The sequence below is a fragment of the Gymnodraco acuticeps genome, unplaced genomic scaffold, assembly GCF_902827175.1.
Source record: "Gymnodraco acuticeps unplaced genomic scaffold, fGymAcu1.1, whole genome shotgun sequence".
In the NCBI taxonomy this organism is placed as follows: Eukaryota; Metazoa; Chordata; class Actinopteri; order Perciformes; family Bathydraconidae; genus Gymnodraco; species Gymnodraco acuticeps.
The window spans coordinates 412094-432605 of record NW_022989742.1 but is presented as its reverse complement, the minus strand read 5'-3'; the positions used below and the strand labels follow the sequence as shown (position 1 = coordinate 432605).

Genomic DNA, 20512 nt, shown 5'->3' with positions numbered 1-20512 from the left:
TGGTGTTTTTGTAAACATATTCAGGCTAACAACCATGCTACTAGTAACATGTCACATGAAAAGTTTCTCTAAATATGCTTTAGAACTTAACTTTAACCCATAAACATCCATTTAAAATACTCCATTTCAACTGGCTTGGGTCTTTGGCACTTCAAAGAGACTCCTTATACATGCAGATGTGAAATGCCTATACGTGGTGGTGTGTCACTGTACGTGATTGGCGGGGAGGGAGTGTGTGTGTCTGGGAACCTGCTACTGGTTTCCCACACACACACAGCCGCAGTCAGTCAGACAGACAGACGTTCTCTGCGCAGAAACAGCAGCAAGGAAACAAACTCTCCTCCCGCCGCTTACACAACAACAACTGTCGCAGAAGTAAAGTCGACGCGATGTTAAAAGTGAAAGGCTTCCGTGTAGTGTGAGGAGACTGGGAAAAACAAGGCTGCGGAAAGTGAGTAAACTGTGACAGCAGCTGGAGAAATTAACCGAAGGACTCGGGGACCCGCCGCACGTGGAAATTACTACTGAAACACATCGGTGGTAAGTAACGCTAACTCCAGACTGTGCTTCTTTATAGACATTTCAATTCAAATAGTAATTGTGTGGTCAAGTTTAATTAATGTAGAATCAGTTTTCGCTTTATTGAGAAGCGTAGGATTAAAATACTGCGTCAACACTTTCCACCACTTTACGGTTGGATTCAGGACAAGTGTGCGCGCGGGTTGTTTGGCTGAATATATGCATGTGCTTGTGTTGTGGAAACAAAGCGTGGTCAAACGTTTCTTCTGTAAACTTGATGGGGAACTATTTTTATCTCTGCTTTGAGAAAATTAACTCAGGTTAATGTGTGTTTTATGGTGTTCATGGAGGTGCACCGTGCACCTGAGCTGTCTTCATAAACGCAGGCTGTAGTGACTTGGGGTTGAAAATACAATACAAATGCATTCATGGTGTCAAGCCTTAAGTCTTACAACATATTATCAGTTTCATTCAAGTTGGCCCCCGTCTACTCATATCTTGGAAGTGATAATATTCCAGTGAAATATATTTCAGCCCAGTCAAGTGAATTTGGGTGTAGCCCACTTTTAAATAGCCGAGTATTATGATCGTCTTACTTATGTGTCATCACTGTTTAGGCTACTCGTAAAGTAATACATGACAATTATTTCACAAGGTCACAATATTCACATACAATCAAAAGTATATAAAGTACATGTGGTGGTTTGTGCTGGTGCAAACAAACCAAAATGGAATAACATTTTAAAAACATTTATCCCAGAAACCCAAGATTAGTCAATATATTGATTAACATTACATGTGATATTTAACAGACGGTGGCTTTACTAAGTTAGTGTTACTATAGTGAAAACTTGTTTTTGGGGCTGTGTTTTGAATGTTGGGTGTTATTGAGTGTGCACTAAACCAGAACTAGGCTCAGGCATATGCAAACTAAACAGAGGCTACATGGGGCCCCAACAATAGCAAATTTCTACCTGGGTTCTCAGGTGAAACCAATAATTTAATCTTTACAGAAACCTCCTTTTTTCTTATATAGGATAGGATGGTCAGTTTCTGGTTCCTAAACTGGCTTGTATCTTCACAGTGACCAAATATGAAGTCCTGTTCTTTGTTGAAATCATATTTAACACGTTTTGTCTTATTTTATATGAAAAAGAAACCATCCAGACAACTTATTTTTCTCACTTTCATTATATATATGTTTTAATTGTACTTCATATTGGTTGTTTTTAACGATCCAAAATGCTTGGGCTTGCTCTTTGCTGAATCCAAAGTTAGAATGCCTGTATTTATGAACACCAATTACCACATGTCTCCCCTGCTGTGTGTGCGGCAGGTTCAGACCCAGAGGGATGTCTGGTTCAGACTAGCAGCGAGTCCCCTAATCCTACCCGACTCCTAATGGCATTAACTTCCCCACTTATATTAAAATATTGCATCCTATACAAGAGTCCTAATTTGCTATGGCACGCCCTAAAAGATAAGATTAAGCCTCTCCGTACTTCAGTGTCCAATTACAGTCAGCATAATATAAACTGTTGAGCTGGCTCCCTCCCTGTGTGTCCACCACCTCAGCGTACTATTGCCAAAAAGCACAGATATTCTTGAAGGCAGACATAAAGAGCCTTGTTTTTGTTGCTGCTCATATAATGATACGTCAGTGTGTCTGACAAGATGACCCTGAGGAATCTGAATCCTGAGATTGTGGTTTTCCTTCTCGCAGGCTCTCTTTGCTAAATCCTTAGCATTAACTCAGTATGCTAGACATATAATGGAGAAGTAGTACATTTTGACATACGTCTGGTTTGTGTTTTGTCTGTTTTTTTTTCTGTGTTTTGCTGATTTTGCACTAAGTGTATAATCCATACTTCATTTTGTTGGCTATGTACATAGACATGCAGTGCTGGCGCTTTTAGCTTATCCTTATGCAAACTAATTATACATTCACTTTTGTATCCTGAATGAATGCCTCAAGCCCATTCCCTAGAATACAAATGGATCATTGTCTCTTCAGTTGTATTTGAGACATCAAATATTAGGAAGTGCTTTATATTTACTTTTCAAATATTTACCTACGACAGTTCAGTCCCTCCCAAATGTTTTATCGTCATAAGATGCTGAGCTATAAAGAATCAGCTCATTGGGGGCCTGACATGTAATTCATTGATTCATTCTCCCTGGCTCTATATAACCTTCACCAGCTGCTGAGAAATATACAGTGGGGCAAAAAAGTATTTAGTCAGCCACCAATTGTGCAAGTTCTCCCACTTAAAAAGATGAGAGAGGCCTGTAATTTTCATCCTAGGTACACTTCAACTATGAGAGACAGAATGGGGGGAAAGAATCCAGGAAATCACATTGTCTGATTTTTAAAGAATGTATTTGCAAATGATGGTGGAAAATAAGTATTAATAACAAAAGTTCATCTCAATACTTTGTTATATACCCTTTGTTGGCAATGACAGAGGTCAAACGTTTTCTGTAAGTCTTCACAAGGTTTTCACACACTGTTGCTGGTATTTTGGCCCATTCCTCCATGCAGATCTCCTCTAGAGCAGTGATGTTTTGGGGCTGTCGGACTTTCAACTCCCTCCAAAGATTTTCTATGGGGTTGAGATCTGGAGACTGGCTAGGCCACTCCAGGACCTTGAAATGCTTCTTACGAAGCCACTCCTTCGTTGCCCGGGCGGTGTGTTTGGGATCATTGTCATGCTGAAAGACCCAGCCACGTTTCATCTTCAATGCCCTTGCTGATGGAAGGAGGTTGTCACTCAAAATCTCACGATACATGGCCCCATTCATTCTTTCCTTTACACGTATCAGTCGTCCTGGTCCCTTTGCAGAAAAACAGCCCCAAAGCATGATGTTTCCACCCCCATGTTTCACAGTAGGTATGGTGTTCTTTGGATGCAACTCAGCATTCTTTCTCCTCCAAACACGTCTAGTTGAGTTTTTACCAAAAACTTCTATTTTGGTTTCATCTGACCATATGACATTCTCCCAATCCTCTTCTGGATCATCTAAATGCTCTCTAGCAAACTTCAGACGGGCCTGGACATGTACTGGCTTAAGCAGGGGGACACGTCTGGCACTGCAGGATTTGAGTCCCTGGCGGCGTAGTGTGTTACTGATGGTAGCCTTGGTTAATTTGGTCCCAGCTCTCTGCAGGTCATTGACTAGGTCCCCCGTGTGGTTCTGGGATTTTTGCTCACCGTTCTTGTGATCATTTTGACCCCACGGGGTGAGATCTTGCGTGGAGCCCCAGATCGAGGGAGATTATCAGTGGTCTTGTATGTCTTCCATTTTCTAATAATTGCTCCCACAGTTGATTTCTTCACACCAAGCTGCACCTATTGCAGATTCAGTCTTCCCAGCCTGGTGCAGGTCTACAATTTAGTTTCTGGCCTTTGACAGCTCTTTGGTCTTGGCCATAGTGGAGTTTGGAGTGTGACTGTTTGAGGTTGTGGACAGGTGTCTTTTATACTGATAACGAGTTCAAACAGGTGCCATTAATACAGTTAACGAGTGGAGGACAGAGGAGGCTCTTAAAGAAGAAGTTACAGGTCTGTGAGAGCCAGAAATCTTGTTTGTTTGTAGGTGACCAAATACTTATTTTACCGAGGAATTTACCAATTAATTCATTAAAAATCCTACCATGTGATTTCCTGGATTCTTTCCCCCATTCTGTCTCTCATAGTTGAAGTGTACCTAGGATGAAAATTACAGGCCTCATCTTTTTAAGTGGGAGAACTTGCACAATTGGTGGCTGACTAAATACTTTTTTGCTCCACTGTAGATGGGCCTTTTCTAGGGCTGCTCGATTATGGCAAAAATCATAATCTCGATTATTTGGGTCAATAATTGATATCACGATTATTAAAAACGATTATCCATTTACTTTGAAAACATCCATTTATTGGAGAAAAAAAATGTGAACAGTATGTTTTCAACAGTTGATTACACTGAACTTTAAGTATAACTCAACTGAAAAACCAATACAAATAAATAAATATCGTTTTATTTCGATTACGTTGTTTTCGTAATCGTTGCAAGCCATAATCGTAATTGCGATTTAAAATACAATTAATTGAGCAGCCCTAGCCTTTTCCTTTTTGTGGTAAAAGATTAAGTTCCTATTCAACCAGCTGCTTCTATGGAGATCAACTCTTATTTATATATTGTGAAATAGCTATAGGGCAGGATGTGCAGTTTTCCGTTTTGTGTGCATTTATCTTATGTCCCACAATATAAAAAGTACATTGCTTTCCACACTTACTGTGTAGTGAAGAGACAAAGACACATCTTATACTTAATTATGAGCAGGATCTTAAAGCCAGAAATGGTTTTGATTCTCTCCTCCCTCATGCTCCTCCTCGAAAGAGCTCTGTCTGAGAGCATTTCAAACAAACTGCCTTCAAGGATGAAGTGGCTCCTACAAAGCAGTCCCAGCCTCTCTCAGAAGAGCCAGCTATTGGTGCTGTTATAGGTTTCCCCAATCATTATCTCAACATCAGTTTGACCCCTTTGCAGTGCACACATGTTTTAACTGTGCAAAACCTTGAATCTCTTTTGAGAATATAACTTCTTTGTAGTTTCGTGTCCCGTTAACATTGTCATGCTTTAAACTGTTATTCAGATGCTGAATTTGAACATGGTTGAGGTGCAGTACTACTTATAATTTCTGTTGGTAGAGTTTGCCATCATTTATAAAGCCTGATATTGTTTATTATTAAAGTGTATACTCTTGCAGCCCTGTGTCCTTTGCTAGTTATAAATCATTGTCTACTAAAACAGCATAGCAGTCAGATTTGACTTAATTATGAATATTCTACTGACTTTCATGTATTATGAAACACCAGATGTAGCTTTCCCCAGTTGGAACTGAAGTGTAGTTGTACAGCATAATCATTCTTGGCATAATTGGCTCTTGTCATCAACATGATACCTGATACCTGCAAATGATGTGTGACTGACAGGGTTTTACTGCGCATGTCAGCAGTTTTCGTTTGTTGTTGTTGTTTTCTAGCGTCCTGTGTAGAATTAGATTTTAATTCATCGCAGGCTGGCTGTTATACAAAAAGAAAACAGCAGGGTAGACATTGTACTCTCTCTATTCTTTTATAACATTTGGGATCTGTTTATGTGGCGACGATGGATACTGCTCATTCAAAGTAACACATCTGATGTAATTTATGAATACGTGCACACTGTGGAATGCTTTTTCTGTCAAATGAAAGCCTGGTACAGAGCAACAATTCAACATGAAAAGTCATGCATGATAAGCTGCAGATGAGGCAAAGTGTTTCTTTCACACTTCCTTAAGAGTGAGTGGAATAAAGAAACTACTTCAATCTAATGTCAGTGGGAGAAGTGGATACAGGGGATGAATTATTATATTATCTGTTTTTTATCTTGCCATCACTCATAATGTTCCAAAATCTTGTTTTGTACTTCATACTCATTCAGCAAAGGTTAGTCTACACAAAAACTGCAAGTGATATTGCTAACTTTGCTCTACTTATTGTTCTCTGCATTTGTAAAATTGGTTATTTTTGCCTATATTGTTTACACAAAATGATTGTTGACATACCAGTCTAGTGCACTGTATGCTTTTCTGAACATGCACATTTTAGGTACACTGTTTCAGCTTTATCTCAAATACTGCACTTCGGGCTCCAGAACTACACGTACATATTAGTGTTGTTTTTAGAATATTAGTAATGCATTACCTTCACAATTTTAAGTAAATAGTCAGAAAAATGTTCAGTTTCCATAACAAACTAACTTGTTAGGCTTTGCAATGCATATGCAATAGAGAGAGAGAGAGATGCGAGTTGCATAAGAACTGGTAAGGTAGCAGGGTTTCCTGCTAAGAATTTGTTCTTCATTGATTTACTACTTCCCACACATACATTTTACTTGGGCGGGCCGCCCAGGTATATTAACGGCTGCCAAAGTATAATTCGCGAGCCTTTTAGGTTTAATTTTTTTAATCCGTCCGCGAGCACAACGGCATCTGCGATCCCTCGCTCTAAACCCCTCGCTATCCGCGTGAAGGGTCTGCTTTATGTTGCTCCGCACATATAACCCCACTGCGAGGCACGGGCGAACAGTTCATGAGCGTGCTCACTAGCGCAGTCCCCCCCCCCCCCGTTCATAAAGTCAAGTACCCCTCAAAAGGTCCGGTTTATTTCATTTTAAGGATGCGCACCAAGCAACATCTCCAGGTGCTCCTTTGCGAACCAGGGCAACAAAGTTATGTGCACCCCTGCTAATAAGTAAAGATAAGGCACATGTGTGTTTTCCCATGCTTATCACTATTTCTGATGCATGTGTACACATTCCCTAACCCTAACTGACGTTTGTTTGCTCAACCCATCCCAACCAATATCGCAGTACCTTTAGATGTCTTTCAGTTTGTCTTAGTCAAGAGTCCATGCACATACTGCAGCTATATTTTTCATATCTATGTGATCCATTTTTATTGTCTTTAATTCTCACGCAAGCTGAATAAAAGTATATGAAGAAAAGTAAATGTACCGGTACTTGGCGGTTCCTCCCTACATGTATTTCTAAAGCCTGGTGGGTTGAATTTGAGTTTGTATATTTGTAAAGATACACCTTCCATTCAGTGTCAGGAGGCCTGTGACATCCACCTGTCTTTTGAGCCCCTCTCTTCTGCAACTCCTGCTACAGTGGCAGGTTCCTATGGGCTCGTGAGCACAGGCTGAGAGCAGGACTGATGCTAAAATAAGTTAACACAAAAACCCAATAAAGGTCCTATGAGAGCTGTGAGCGCAGACTGAACAGATTTCACATAAACACACTGGGCAAGAGCGCAGCCAGGCAGCAGTGCGGCTTGGCAATACACGGCCACAAGTAATGAAGTGTTCTGGAAAAGGGCCGTGTTTGGAAATGGGGTGATAAGCAGCCGTCAAATATATGTACGTCGTTACTGCCACAGCCGCTCCAGTACATTAACGTGGCCCTGCTTTGCGAGCATTGCATAAGACTGCTCGAGTCAAACCATAAGCTATGCATTGTCACTGGCTACATTTCCCTGCCTCCAGGCTCCCCTCTGTCTCCTCCTCCTCTTCATCATCCTCCTTGTTTTCTTCCTCGCATCCCCCATTCCCTTATCCCTCCTTCCCGTCATGCTTCAGCTGGCCACCTTAGGGGGGTAGGCGCTACCCTTTGCCTGGTGACAGCTTGCATGGAGATGTGGGCAACCCTCTTTCTCAGCTGGAGGAAAGACGAGATGAGGGAGGCATGTTACGGATAAGGGCTTCCACAGAGAGGAAGTCTACTAGTGTCATTTGTTCGAGGAAAATAAGACGAGTAGATTTTTCAAGATTTCACCTTAATGTTCTTTTCTTATTCATTATCCCAATAACTGAGAAGAGAAGGAGAGCCACTCCCCACGCCCCTCTGAGGCTCTTTTCACACCGCCCAGAGCCCGTCTGGTGCTGCGTCATTGCGTCATTGTTTGCGTCATGACGTAACCGTTTGCGTGCCTGCTTCATAAAGTCAAACCGCGCAGAAAGCTCGCAGCTCACACCGACAACAACAATGGCCGATTGTGTTGAAGCACTACTCGTTTTGGTTTTGCTCTGTCGAAACGAAATGAAAGAAATGGGATGACTTTACTACCAACTTTACAGTCGTTACATGCTACATTCAAAACTGCTTTACAATCGCAATCATCAACTTCAACGACGATTCCGATTCCCCCTGCCCCCGCCTCGACGTAAGCGTGACGTATGTGGTGCTTTTGCTCTAGCCGGACAATGTTTTGGTGCTTGAAACGAACCGGATTCCGGTGCTAAGAGGCGGCTCCGCTGCGGTGTGAACAGGAAGACCCGGTGCTTTTCAAGCTCCAGCTCCGAACCGGCCCTGAAACACCGTTGGTGTGAATGAGGTATGAGGTATGAGAGATATTTGGTTAAAAAGAACACAATGGTGCTCTAGGAGGAGATTCAGGTGATAAGGTGTTACCTTGGTTGGTTATTGGCTAATGGTTACACAAGCCAAAACAATCGTTATGACATCATAAAGTGGCCAAAATCTGATCAGCTCATTTTCAGACAGGTTTTTATATAAATGGATCAGGACAAAAAGTGAGGGGTCTTTTTTCCTGAAACTTCCAGAATCTCTTTACACAGATGTTTATGTATAAAAGACATGAAAAAGTGGATTTTGCATAATAGGTGACCTTTAAGTAATTTGTTGCTGGTTACAAACTGTGTCAAAGCCCTGACAGAATTGATACACATAAGAGTTCAAACCTCCGTCCTTGTTGAAGACATTAATGCTGGATACGTTCAGAGCTGACCTCCGAATATGATTTATTCACAGGACATGATGTCCAAGTCTTTTCAGTGCTGTACTGTTTGTGCATTTTGAAGTTAGACTGGTACAGTAGTCTTGCAGTCTTTATCAGAGCTCAGAACGACATGCACAAACAACTCGAGGCACCGTTTTTACACGATGCCTGGCTCGCTCAAGAGGCTCAGCTTGAAAAAGCTTTCTTGCTTTTGAAAGAAGGTAGTTTGCAAAACTACTCTGTGCTTGTTGTCACAGCTATAATTGAAGCTTTCCCTAGCAAAAATGGTTGGGATGTTGGACTGCTTTTCAATTTTGACTGTCAGAAAGGTGAATACTTAACTACTACTACTAGTGCCACCTGTACACATTACCTTTGCCTGAAATGCCGTTCAGTTTAAAGCTGCCACAAAATGCTGTCTCAGAAATCACCATACAGTTGACACACTCAACAAAAATGAAACGATAAAAGTGTTATTGCATTATATTGTAGCCCTGGCATTGTATCTAAAGCTTTCACTGCTGTTGAATTCTTCCTTCTGACCTGACGTAATCCTCCTTTAACAATGACCACTAGTCAACAATGGCAGCCTTTCAGCAGCTAGTAAAGGGGGTGGAGAAGTTGGCTCATGCACTTTATTACTGTCCATGTAAACTTGCTGCAAGTTGTGCTTTTAAGTTAATTAAACTGTGACTCCTAAACTGCTGAGCACTCAGTCTAAAACTTGTTTCACTTTTAGAAAACAACTTGGTGTTTGTTCCTCATCTGCCATTTATTAGCCAGCCAGTTCAATGAAGGCATTTCTCTGATGTCTGACTGGCTTTGCCTGCAGTAGAGTAATTCATCGACTGGTTGAGACTGACTAATCGGATCGCTTCATCAGGGTGGGCTGAGCAGGATGTGGTTGTGAGCCGAGAGAATGATTAAGCTCATGTCATGTAATTAAGCTCCATGGTCCTCAGGAGAGCATTTGTAACCAATTCACCCACTTCTTTTTGGCTGTTGTGCATTCGAGCCCAGTTTTCCCTGCTACATCAGACATACTTCTGTGTCTCTTGAGGTTTATTCCCAGCCACAAACAAAATACAATTCCTAGAAGACATTGGCTTGTAATAATAGAAACATGATTGCTGTTCTGTATCAGTAAGACTTACCAGTACTCTTAACAGCTTCAGCTCGAGACATTTCATCTCTGCGAGGGCCTGTACTTCCACTAAGAACATTGGCAAAACATTTAAAGAGAGAGAGCGTAGAGACTGGCTGCAACACAGAGAATCTACGTTTTGGAACCCTTAAACTCATTACTTCATTGTGATGTACACTGTGAGCAGTATAGTGTAAAATGTAGATTGTATGTCGTTTTGGAGTCCAACAGTACGTCTACACACGGTTCCGTTGCGTGCGTCAACGGAGACGTTGACATCACCCCATTCACTTTGAATGGGGTGATGTCAAACTTTGCCGAACTGCATTGTGGTTCTGTCGCGTCGCTTTGCCTCCGTTGCTCGCTTCGAAAGTTGAACTTTTCAAGCGTCAACGGAAGCGCCAGCCAATCAAATTATATGCCAGTACAAGCATTAGCCAATCAAACCGTGTGCTTGTGTGTCCGGGGCTGGAGATGAATGTGATTGGTTGTTGGTCGCGCGCCAGACACGCCCACCGGCAAGCTTCAACGTGACGGAACCGTGTGGACGTGCCGTAAGGGAGTGACTGGCCTGAGGATGTGAACACAGAATCAAGCTTTACAGTTCAACAGCTTTTTATTTAGTTTTTTTCCTGCTGTTAATATTTGCTATCAAAATCCTGTGTGTCTTTATCAGCTGGCCGTAAACTGCTCACTACTCAGACAAACAACCTGTGATGAGGGGTTGCAAGTGCATATAGTGTGGGGCTTTTTTTTTGACATGCAAGTGTAAAGCAGTTAGCTTTAGGAGCACAGACAAGGTGACTCTCCAAGTGCCTCTGATGTTTGCTTCATGTTATGCAGCAGCAGCAGTAAGTGCAAAAGGGCTTGCTGAAGTGCAGTAGAGGTCAATGGGTTTGTTGATTAATATATATCCTTTCCAGCAGTCACGTGACTGCTCTCACTGCCCTGAAACAGCTGTGCCAATCACAGTAATGCCAATGGAGACAAATAGTAATAATACAAACAAGATTGTGAAACCTATATGATCAATTAAGGCTATTTGTGCTGCTTTTTTAAAGTTGGAAATGGGACACACACGCACAATGTTACATGTAATTCCCTATCAGTCATTACCTTGTTCATTTATTAATACCCAAAACATACGGCCAACCGTTTTCATAGACTATTTCATTGGATAAAAAAGTTCTATATCTCAAAACTTTTAAAAATAGATGCAAGTAATGTAAGTCATTGTGTAGAATTTTAGTAGGAAATTCTAGATCTGCATTTTATATATAGTAAGCCTGGTCCAACATATTTTGCTAATTTAACTTGCTGTTCTCTTCTGCTCTTCAGGAAGTGTGGATCTCGTTTTCTCCACTCAAACTATTCTCCAGCTGTTCACTCCTACCTTCTTCAGCGATGAGCGTCAAGTCGGCCATAAACAAGGAGGTCTTCATACCCCACGATGAGAAGATGCTTGTTGCTGCGCAGGTGAAGAGGAGGACCAAGAAGAAGATCCCCTTCCTGGCCACAGGTGGTCAGGGAGACTACATGACCTTCATCTGCATCTCAGGTCAGAGGACAAACCTTTGCTTTGTTTCTGTTGAAAGGGCTTTACAGTGTTTGTGTACTATGTGTGGGTTTTGTTGCTGCGACCCAAGTTCACATTTCAGCATGTCTCCTTTAATGTCCCACTAATGTTCCCACTGATGAGCATGTTTTCCTTTCCCCTGCCAATCGAATGACATGCTAAATCAGTTTACTGCTGGGCTTTAGGTCAATCCCTTTTTAAATCGATTAGATCTACGCTGAAAGTGAATAATTGTTTCACCAGAATTTGAGGTTTTAATTATTTCGTTTTTCTACCTTTTTAAACATTAGCTGAGATATTGCTTGTTAATTGAATTAGCCATGCGTATTATTCATGAAGAGAATAGCTAGAGCGTATTAATTTCACTGCCAGAAGAAGTGCTTATGCAGATCAATGGCATTTCTTAATCCTGCCACTTAAATGCATATTAAACTCTGCCTTGGCAGCAGCAGATTTCATCACTAAAGCTTCAAACTTGCTAAAGGAGGAAAGAAAGGAAATGAAAGTATGTCTACTGCTGGAAGGCCGGTGCGCACTCTCGATGTTGATTCAAGGTTGCCTTCTGGTAGTTACTCAACACTGATCTTCTGTGTTTACAATCTCAAATGCAAACAAATTTGTATGAAGTGCAAGTTACAATTAACCACAGGTTTTTGAAAGAAGAACGCCTTTTTCAGAGAGGTTTATGATGAGTCATTTCTCCTTTGATGTGGAAATGAGGGCGGTTTGATATCCTCTTGTTGTTATGTCAGTGTCATCACGTCCCCTCCACCTTTGGGCCCAGTTCGAGCTCTGCTGCTCCAAAATCTATTCAAGTTACTGGATATCCCAACTGTTTAGCTGCATGGCGTAATTAAAATGCATAGATTATCTGATCTTGTAGCTTCCTTGATTAAAAGAAAATTGGTTACAACAAAATACATGGCAGTATATCGATAGATTAGAGAGAGTGGACTGCAGTTTGTTTGAATCCCACAAGTGGCTTGACTGATTGTTTTTGTCTATTTGTAATTGATGAATTCCCAGAGACCCTTTATTTTGTTCAGAACCCATCAGCTGTCCAGAAATCCAATTTTAATTGGCATGTTATAGAAAAATGCAGTAAATTCTTCTATAAAAATCAGCAACTGTTTTAAACTTTTCCCTTCATAAATTATTTAATGGTTTAATCAATTATCACTGTTTTTGGAAATGTTGACCGCCCGTTGACAATAAATCCCAATATCCCTGGTATAATTATTGATTGTGTGTGTGTGTGTGTGTGTGTCAGTGTGTAGGTCAGTGTAACCTGGCTGAGGGAAATCAGAATGACTGAGGCAGTGTCAACCTTAAATCCTCTGGGAGGCATCAAATGGTAGCCAATCTAAACTGCCCTAAAGCTGCTATCAGTGGAGGATATACCCCAAATCTCTGCTTCTTCTGGTTGGAGCAAGATAGGTTTTCTAAATGCAGTGATGCCAAGGATAGGGAAACCTAAGGTTGTACTGTGGGATGTTGCATTCTTACTTATGTTTGTATATAACCAGGGGTGCACATAACTTTTTTGCCCTGGTTCTCAAAGGAGTACCTGGAGATGTTGCTTGGTGCTCATCCTTAAAATGAAATAAACCGTAACTTTTGAGGGGGTCTTGAGTTTATTTGCCAGACACACGGCACTGAACACACATGCAGAGGTGAACACAGAACACACATGCAGAGGTGAACTCAAGACAACATTAGCACGACCAGTATTCCTACAAGCTGTCATCACTACCCTCCTGACTGTTCTCCTCACTGTCTTCCTCTATGTCAGACATGGTAGCTGATGATGTAGGCCTACTTCTTTCTCTCTGGTTGAGTCTGCGATTAGCTGCTTGCATCCACAAGTCAACAGCTTGTTTTGGGTCGAAAGTCTCTGTTGTCATCTTAGACAAGTGGATGTAATCAAATAAGTATGTGAACATAACCAATAACCTACCATAGCCAATAACAAATGAATGTAACTTATTTTATTGTTGTTGTTCATTCATATCTTATTTTACCTTAACATTTATTTATTTATGCATTTTTTTTTGTCTATCCAGTTTTAAAGGATATTTTTGGTTACTGTCCTATAGTATGCATTGGAATGATTTCAAACCTGTTTATCCCAATAATTATAAAGGAGTGCCTTGGAAATATGTGTTTACATAAATTGTGACCATACCGTTTGAGACCCACTGAGATAACTTAGACTAAAGTGAACTATCTAAACACTCAGAGTCCTTTACCTCACTGAGCTGTAGTTATCAGCCTCTCAGTCTGACTGGTGAGGACTCTCCCTCCACATCATTGGAGAAACATCTTCTTCTTATATCCGTTAGAGCAGCTAGCACCAGATTCTAATAACAACTGCGCCGGAACCGGTGCACCCTCCCTCGCTCCCTCGCACGTTGGCTGTGAGCTGCGGGCGCCAGATAAGCCAACATCCCCCATTTTCATCACTTACAGCGTCCATCGTACAGGGCAAATGAAACGTGTAACCGGGGTGAAAAGGGTGTTACATTTACTTAATTATGAATATTGTTACATCAAGGCCGAAAATTAGGATGAGCACCAACGGTCAAAAAATGTTTTTCCCCTCCCAGAACTGCCAGCACAGCTCCCCCCAGATCTGGCGCCCTAGGCGAACATCTATAACGCCAGTGCTACAGGCCGGCCCTGAGTTCATATGCAACTCGCAAATATCTTTCTCTCTCTCCTCTCTTCTTTCTCCTCTTTTCTCTTCTCCCTTCTCTCTCTTCTCTCTCTTCTCTCTCTCCTCTCTCTCTCTCAATGTTGGTACGCAAATGCGCCTTTTTTCAAATGACCCGGTGCTCTTTTTTTGGCGGAGGCGCACATGCGCACCAGTTATGTGCAGCCCTGTATATAACCCAGCTGAACAGGTGTGTTTTCTGTTTAAGCATTTGGGGGATTTGAGTGGGAGGTCAGTTTTTTACATAAAGTAGGATTGAGAAAACAAACCTATTAATTCACAGCCATCTTTGCTTATTATGAGCACAGGCATCAGGCTATTTAATTTGTCTGCTGAAGAGTATTTTGTTTATCCAATATTGGTCATTTTAAAGCAGGAACATTTGGTGTCCTAAGAATAACAATATGATGTATGTGTAAATGGATGTCTCATAATGTTCTAAAACAAATCAAGAAAATAGTTTTCTCGTGAATGTTTAATTTTTCCATCTCGGACGTGCTGTGTATTTGCTTGGAATAATACCCCCATGCCTCTGCTCCGTATTGATTTTTTATTGTTGTTACACCTACAAAACACCCTAATACGCCGCCGTACAACTAGCATCGCGACAATCGCCGAGGTTAATGTCTGACATTAGTTAGCCTATTCAAAGTTTGTTTCTGTCTGCTCTTCCCCAATAGTCTGCTGACTGAGCTGCTGTTTTGTGTCACATGTGGGAGCACTGCAGTAAAGGCCAACACTGTTATGTGGTTGACTTAGTCATGTGGCATATATTTAAGCCAGCCAAGCATTGTTTCAAGTGTGTGTGAAAGTGTGTTTTTGTATTCCTGAGCGTGTACGGTGTAGCCTGAGTGTTAAAGCATTCTACACTGGTGTGTGTGACTCTTGAGTGTTCAGCCTGTGTGTAAACTATGTGAGAGCGCTGTGAAGGGTGGGGGAAGGGGGCCGCTGACAGTCTCATGGCTACATTAGCAGATAGTTGAGGGTTGAGGGACCATGTAGTTGCAGCGTTATGTAATCATGTGGTTTGTCACGCCTAGAGGAAGCCTTCAGTAAGAGGAACTGTACTTTAGAGAGACCTCGGGCACTCTCAAGCAGGGTGCAAGGATGAACACTACAACTCCAGGATCATAGGCTGTGATTCTGTCATACTTTGTATACATGAAAAACAAAATGTTCAACTATGACTAATACCGCAAATACAGAAGCATACTTGCATTTGTTTCTTATCTGTATAGAATAAGTCCCCCTCTCAGAGCCATTTATTGGATGTTATGCAATTGGCCTAAGCAGTCTGCACTGTTCTTTCAGTGTATTAGTCTTTGAATTGGCTGAACACATGGCTTTTTGTCTAAGGTAGAGCGCCACATCTATCAGTTGAACAATAAGGCCTGGACAGCTGCTACTTGAGGAGCAGTGCTTTTTGTTTCAGAAGAACATGTGGCTCCAGGAAAACAAGACTTGTTTAGCTTCAGGGTTACATCTTGGAATTCAGTTGTAAGTCAGCAAAGTGGGACCATCATATTCTGAAATTGCCCGAGCCTTTTTTATCTGATAGTCCGTCATCAGTAGTTGACAAAAGGCAGCTGTGCCATGTTTTAAGTGCATGATTATATTTATATTCAAACCTGTTTTGTACACACTTTGCATGTTGTCCACTTTGCTTTGCAGTTTGCTATCACAGTCTTGTGGGTTTTATTCTAAGTCTGGATCTTAGTGTCCTTCAGAGTGCAATGTGGTGTGGTTTTTTGGGGAGAACACAACGCGGCCAATATCCGTTGATATATCATAGTCAAACACTTAAATCATGATGAGTCATTGACTCATTGAGGATGTTTTATTTCCTAGCTCTTATTTCTGGCTGTACTTATCACATGTTGTGTTTGAGATGTGTAAGTTATGTGTAACCAAATGTGATACAACACTAAACTCTGCTGCCTCGCTCTGGCTTCACCTCACCTCTGTTACCAGTAGCTGCTTCTAGTGTTGTGATGAATCTTATATGATGTCTTTGATCTTATACTCATACACGTTCACAGAGAGTGGCTCAAATACACACAGAAACTCCTGTTATAACTTTCACAACAACATCAGGGGTCCTGGGAGGAGTGTCCTGGAGAAAAGCCAAAAGCTGGACCTTGTTGGTTAGTGAGCTTTCTCTTTGATCACTGGGCTTCATGCGGTGCCTTTATGGCTGGATCTCAGCGCTGAAAAATTGGACCGCCCACAGAATGTTTGGCAGCAGAGATGTGAGGCCAGTAGAGCAAGATAAGACACTGAACGTTCACTGGAGCAGACTTTTAGCTGCATGCTTTTCATTCCTTTTGTTGTTGTTGTGGTACACACATTTTTTTCCTTTCTCATACCATATGTACCTTTTGCCCTTTTTACATAGATGTGTATAAGTAACTGCATCAGGGGAGGTCTAGTTTCTGTTCAAAGCGTCTCACTAAAATAAGAATAGCAAGTCCATCTCAAGCTCAGCTTAAGTGAGCCTGGGCAGCCGGTGTTGTTGCTTACTTTAGGTTTAACCGCCATCACTTTTGTGTTCAGGTTGCAAGCAAGTCACTGGAGTTTGACTCGGGTCTTTAAGAGCTGTAGCTTTTTTCACTGACCAATACACTGTTCCAAGCTATCACATTTATTCTACTGCCCTCTCTCATCGCTGCTATTGGGTCATTGATCATTAGGTCTATACATCTGTCCTGATCAATAAACGCCCCTACTACAAGTTGGAAGGTTTAGTGAAGTAAATATAGAGCCTTAGGTTGGTTTCTAAATCAATAGGTACTTTTCCAGTGTAGTTCCGATTGTTCTTGAAATGTTAAGTTCACACCAAAAAGATCCGAGAACCTTTTCACCCCCTTTTTAGTCCCTGCTAGAGAGCAGGTACTTTCATGGGAGAAAAAGGTTCCCATTTCTGATTGGCTGGGCGGATTGCAAACCACGGCCCGTAAAACTCCGAACAGTTTTGTGAAGCCGCCATTGTATTTGCTGGCATTAGCATTAGCATTAGCCCAGCGCACCAACGGAGAGAGACTAACTTATAGCAACAAAAAAAAAAACGTGGGAGCGGTGTCGGCGTTCTGGCGATTTACTGGGAGTCCCAGCAGCTTCTACTGAAGCCGGTCCCCAACTCCGGGGACTTCCGGCCGGGGACTTTGGGCGGCAGTATACGCCGTGAAGTGGTTTGCGGCCTGCCAGTAAACCCAAAGAAGAAGAAGAAGTGACGTCAGCGGCTTCATTTGCCTAATCCTCCCCCAGGGACTTATTCCGGTGTGAACGCGATCTGCTTTCATCAGAACTAAAGAGTTCTGATGAACTAATCACTGGGAACGGCAAAGTACTTGGTGTGAAAGCGCCTATATTATCCAAGCAATGCCCTCACCTAATGTAAGCAAATGTTCTAGTGCCTTAGTGTTATTGTATTCACACTATTATCCCATTTTTAAGTTGTGGTTTAGAATGTATTTTATTCATAAGCTTGAAAACATGATCCGAGCAGTATCCCAGATTTCTGATCATTGCTGTTCAGCTTAGAACTTCCAGATAGCATGTATGGGTTTCTGACTTAAGGATATGATGTTTGAAGCGCATATCTGGGATATAAGCCATGACCAGGGTAGTTGTGCGCATGTAAACAGTCATTGATGCTTTATGTTAATGTGGTCTCTGTGGGAAGCATGTGGGCACCATGTTTTATGCGTGTATTCATGCACAGTGGGTTTATGCAGGCATGTTATTTTGTGGGTTGGTTCACATGTTAATTTTGTGTGTAGGCTGGGTCTTACAGTATGTTGATCACATGCTGAGAAGCTCATACTGTTGACTCGGTTAGTGTGCATCTCTGTTGGTGTGGTTTGGTGCAGTGTTTGTTATCTTAGTTTTGTTTGTTTTGAGGTTTAAGCTTCTTTGTACAGGGATTATTCAATTTTAATAACTTAAAGTCAATGATTTATAACTGTGGTAATGTTATGTCACTCCTGTCTATCTTCAACCTATGTCTATGTCAGTTTCATTATCACAGCCCTGTGTCAATGTTCTCTCCAAGGCCCTGTAGAATATTTATTCCACAGTTACCACACAAGTTTGTAAAATTCACTTTCGATTTAGCTCCATTCATCATCAGCGGCCTTGCGGCTATTGATCCCATAGAGAGATGAATGGGCCAGCAGATTGTGTTACTCATGGTAGACGAGGCTGCTTAGAAAGTCAGATCACTTATGACCTTGGTTACAGAGTCCTAGAACACATAACTCTGACTTTCTGTGATCACATAAATACATATTAGGCTCTCTGTGTGCTTGGCAAGGTTGGCCCATCCTTAAATCCAGATGGAAACAGAAAGAGAGACCATGGATGAAGTTCAAGGTCAAAGAAAAACATAAATGTTTCTCAGGTATAATCCCCTCAAAATGAAGGGTAATCTCCACAATGTTCATCTTTTACCTAAAGCATGGAATAGCTGTAGCTCTTGTCAGTTCTTCAGTTGACAACAATGGGAAAATGATTAATACAAAAAATATCTTTTGACCTACTACTCACACATTTAAACACCGGCATTGAAGCAAATACAAACAAAAGTGACTTGAAATTCATTTTTTTCAAATGAAAAAAGTCTTACGTTAAGGTGAACTCATTTCTGTGTTGATTAAACAAACTCGATCAACTCCTCCTGACAAAACTGCATGAAATATTGAGCGAGGTTCTTTTCAGTTTGGTCTCACTTTCACTTTATATCTAACTGATCAAACGTTTTCAAACATCTCCGGGAGTCTGGCCCAATGTTTGTTGACAAGGTTAGGTCGGGTGTGGTCTTTGTTCTCTTGTGAAGAAAGAAGCTTTCTGTGGGTTTCTCACAGGGACAGTGTACAGCAGTGACTGATGCTGGCCTCTCAGTATTGACTGAGAGCTGAGAAATAACCGCCCACTCAAACAGTCCTTATTACGGTATGTGTGTGTGTGTGTGTGTGTTTTTTTGCATCAGTGTGTACTTTGCCATCACTCCAAGACCTCTTTGTATCAGTGGGCTCTGGCAGTCTGTATCTACACTAATTAGGTTCTTGCAGTAGTTAACAAATCTTCCAACGCTTCTGCCCATTCACTTTGAATGGGGTGACGTCACGTTGCCTCAGTTTTCGCCGAACTGCATTGTGGGAAGCAAAGCGAAGATTTCCAGGATTTTCAGGATTCAAAAGTTGAGCAATGTTCAACTTTTGAAGCTGAGGTGGAAGCTTCAGCCAATCAAATCCCGTTTATGCAAATCTGACAGTACAAGCGCTAGCCAATCAAACCGCGTGCAAGCTGGGAGTGACATACCGCAGTTCATTTTCTATATTCCTAAAAATGGAGGAGAAATTAGTTATTGCGGTAGCAAATCACCCGGTTCTTTATGACCAGTCCCTATTAACTTACCGGGATACAAACCGGAGGAACCAGGCTTGGAGGGAGGTGGCAGAGACAGTGGGTGAAACTGGTAGGTTTTCGCCTGTTTGGGGATTCCATATTCCAGTTTACTTCGTTTTAACATTGCTATTACTTTGTATGTCGGGGCGGGAGATTCATGTGATTGGTTGTTGGTCGCGTTGCTCGCAAAAAATCCCCAAGCTTCAGATACACCCACCTCCAAGATTATTTTAATGTGGCTGTGTGGACGTACCGTGACGTACCGTGTCTGCTTGTTATTCTATCCAAACAGACAGCACTTTGATTCAAGGAACAAACCTTAAATCTTGCTTCATGAGAGAGTTTCATCAGCCCCTGCTTTGTGTTTCTGTCTCTTATATTCCAGCAGAGACAGTAGGGTTCTTTTTTTTCTTTCTAGAAGAAATATGATTATTGGCGTCAGTGCGTGTTTTTTTTTGTTTGGAACATGTCCCTCAGCTCCCTTTTTAAATTCCTCATTCACTGTTTTGTTGTTTTGGGTGGAGCTCCGCTTTAAACAGTAGGGTTCCTGCTCACTCAGGAGACACAGAGGAGGTGGGAGATGGAAATGATGAGAGGAAGCAAAATACTTGGTTGGTATTCTTTTATTTCATCTCCTATAGCTAGAAAATTAATTTACGGTGGAAGTTTGCAGCTGTTTTATTTTGTTTACAGATGTTGTGTTGTCCATAAATAAATGTATCTTAAATTGAGGTGCTTTCTAACCGTAACCCTTCCCAGCTTGGGGTCCACTCACAGTCCCAGCGTGTCATTACAACAACACAACTAGGTATGGTTCTTCTTCTTATCCTA

General features: G+C 41.6%; 1 protein-coding gene across 2 annotated transcripts in view; it reads left to right on the top strand.

Moving 5' to 3' along the window:
* Positions 1-207: 207 nt before the first annotated feature.
* The window catches only part of stxbp6 (syntaxin binding protein 6 (amisyn)), a 61087-nt gene continuing 40782 nt past the window's right edge, over positions 208-20512 (top strand). For both annotated transcript variants that reach the window (XM_034215221.1, XM_034214501.1), the window contains exons 1-2: positions 208-540; positions 11325-11544. In XM_034215221.1, the coding sequence (XP_034071112.1) occupies positions 11391-11544 (154 nt within the window). In that variant the 5' untranslated portion in view covers positions 208-540; positions 11325-11390. The remainder of the gene's footprint in view (positions 541-11324; positions 11545-20512) is intronic.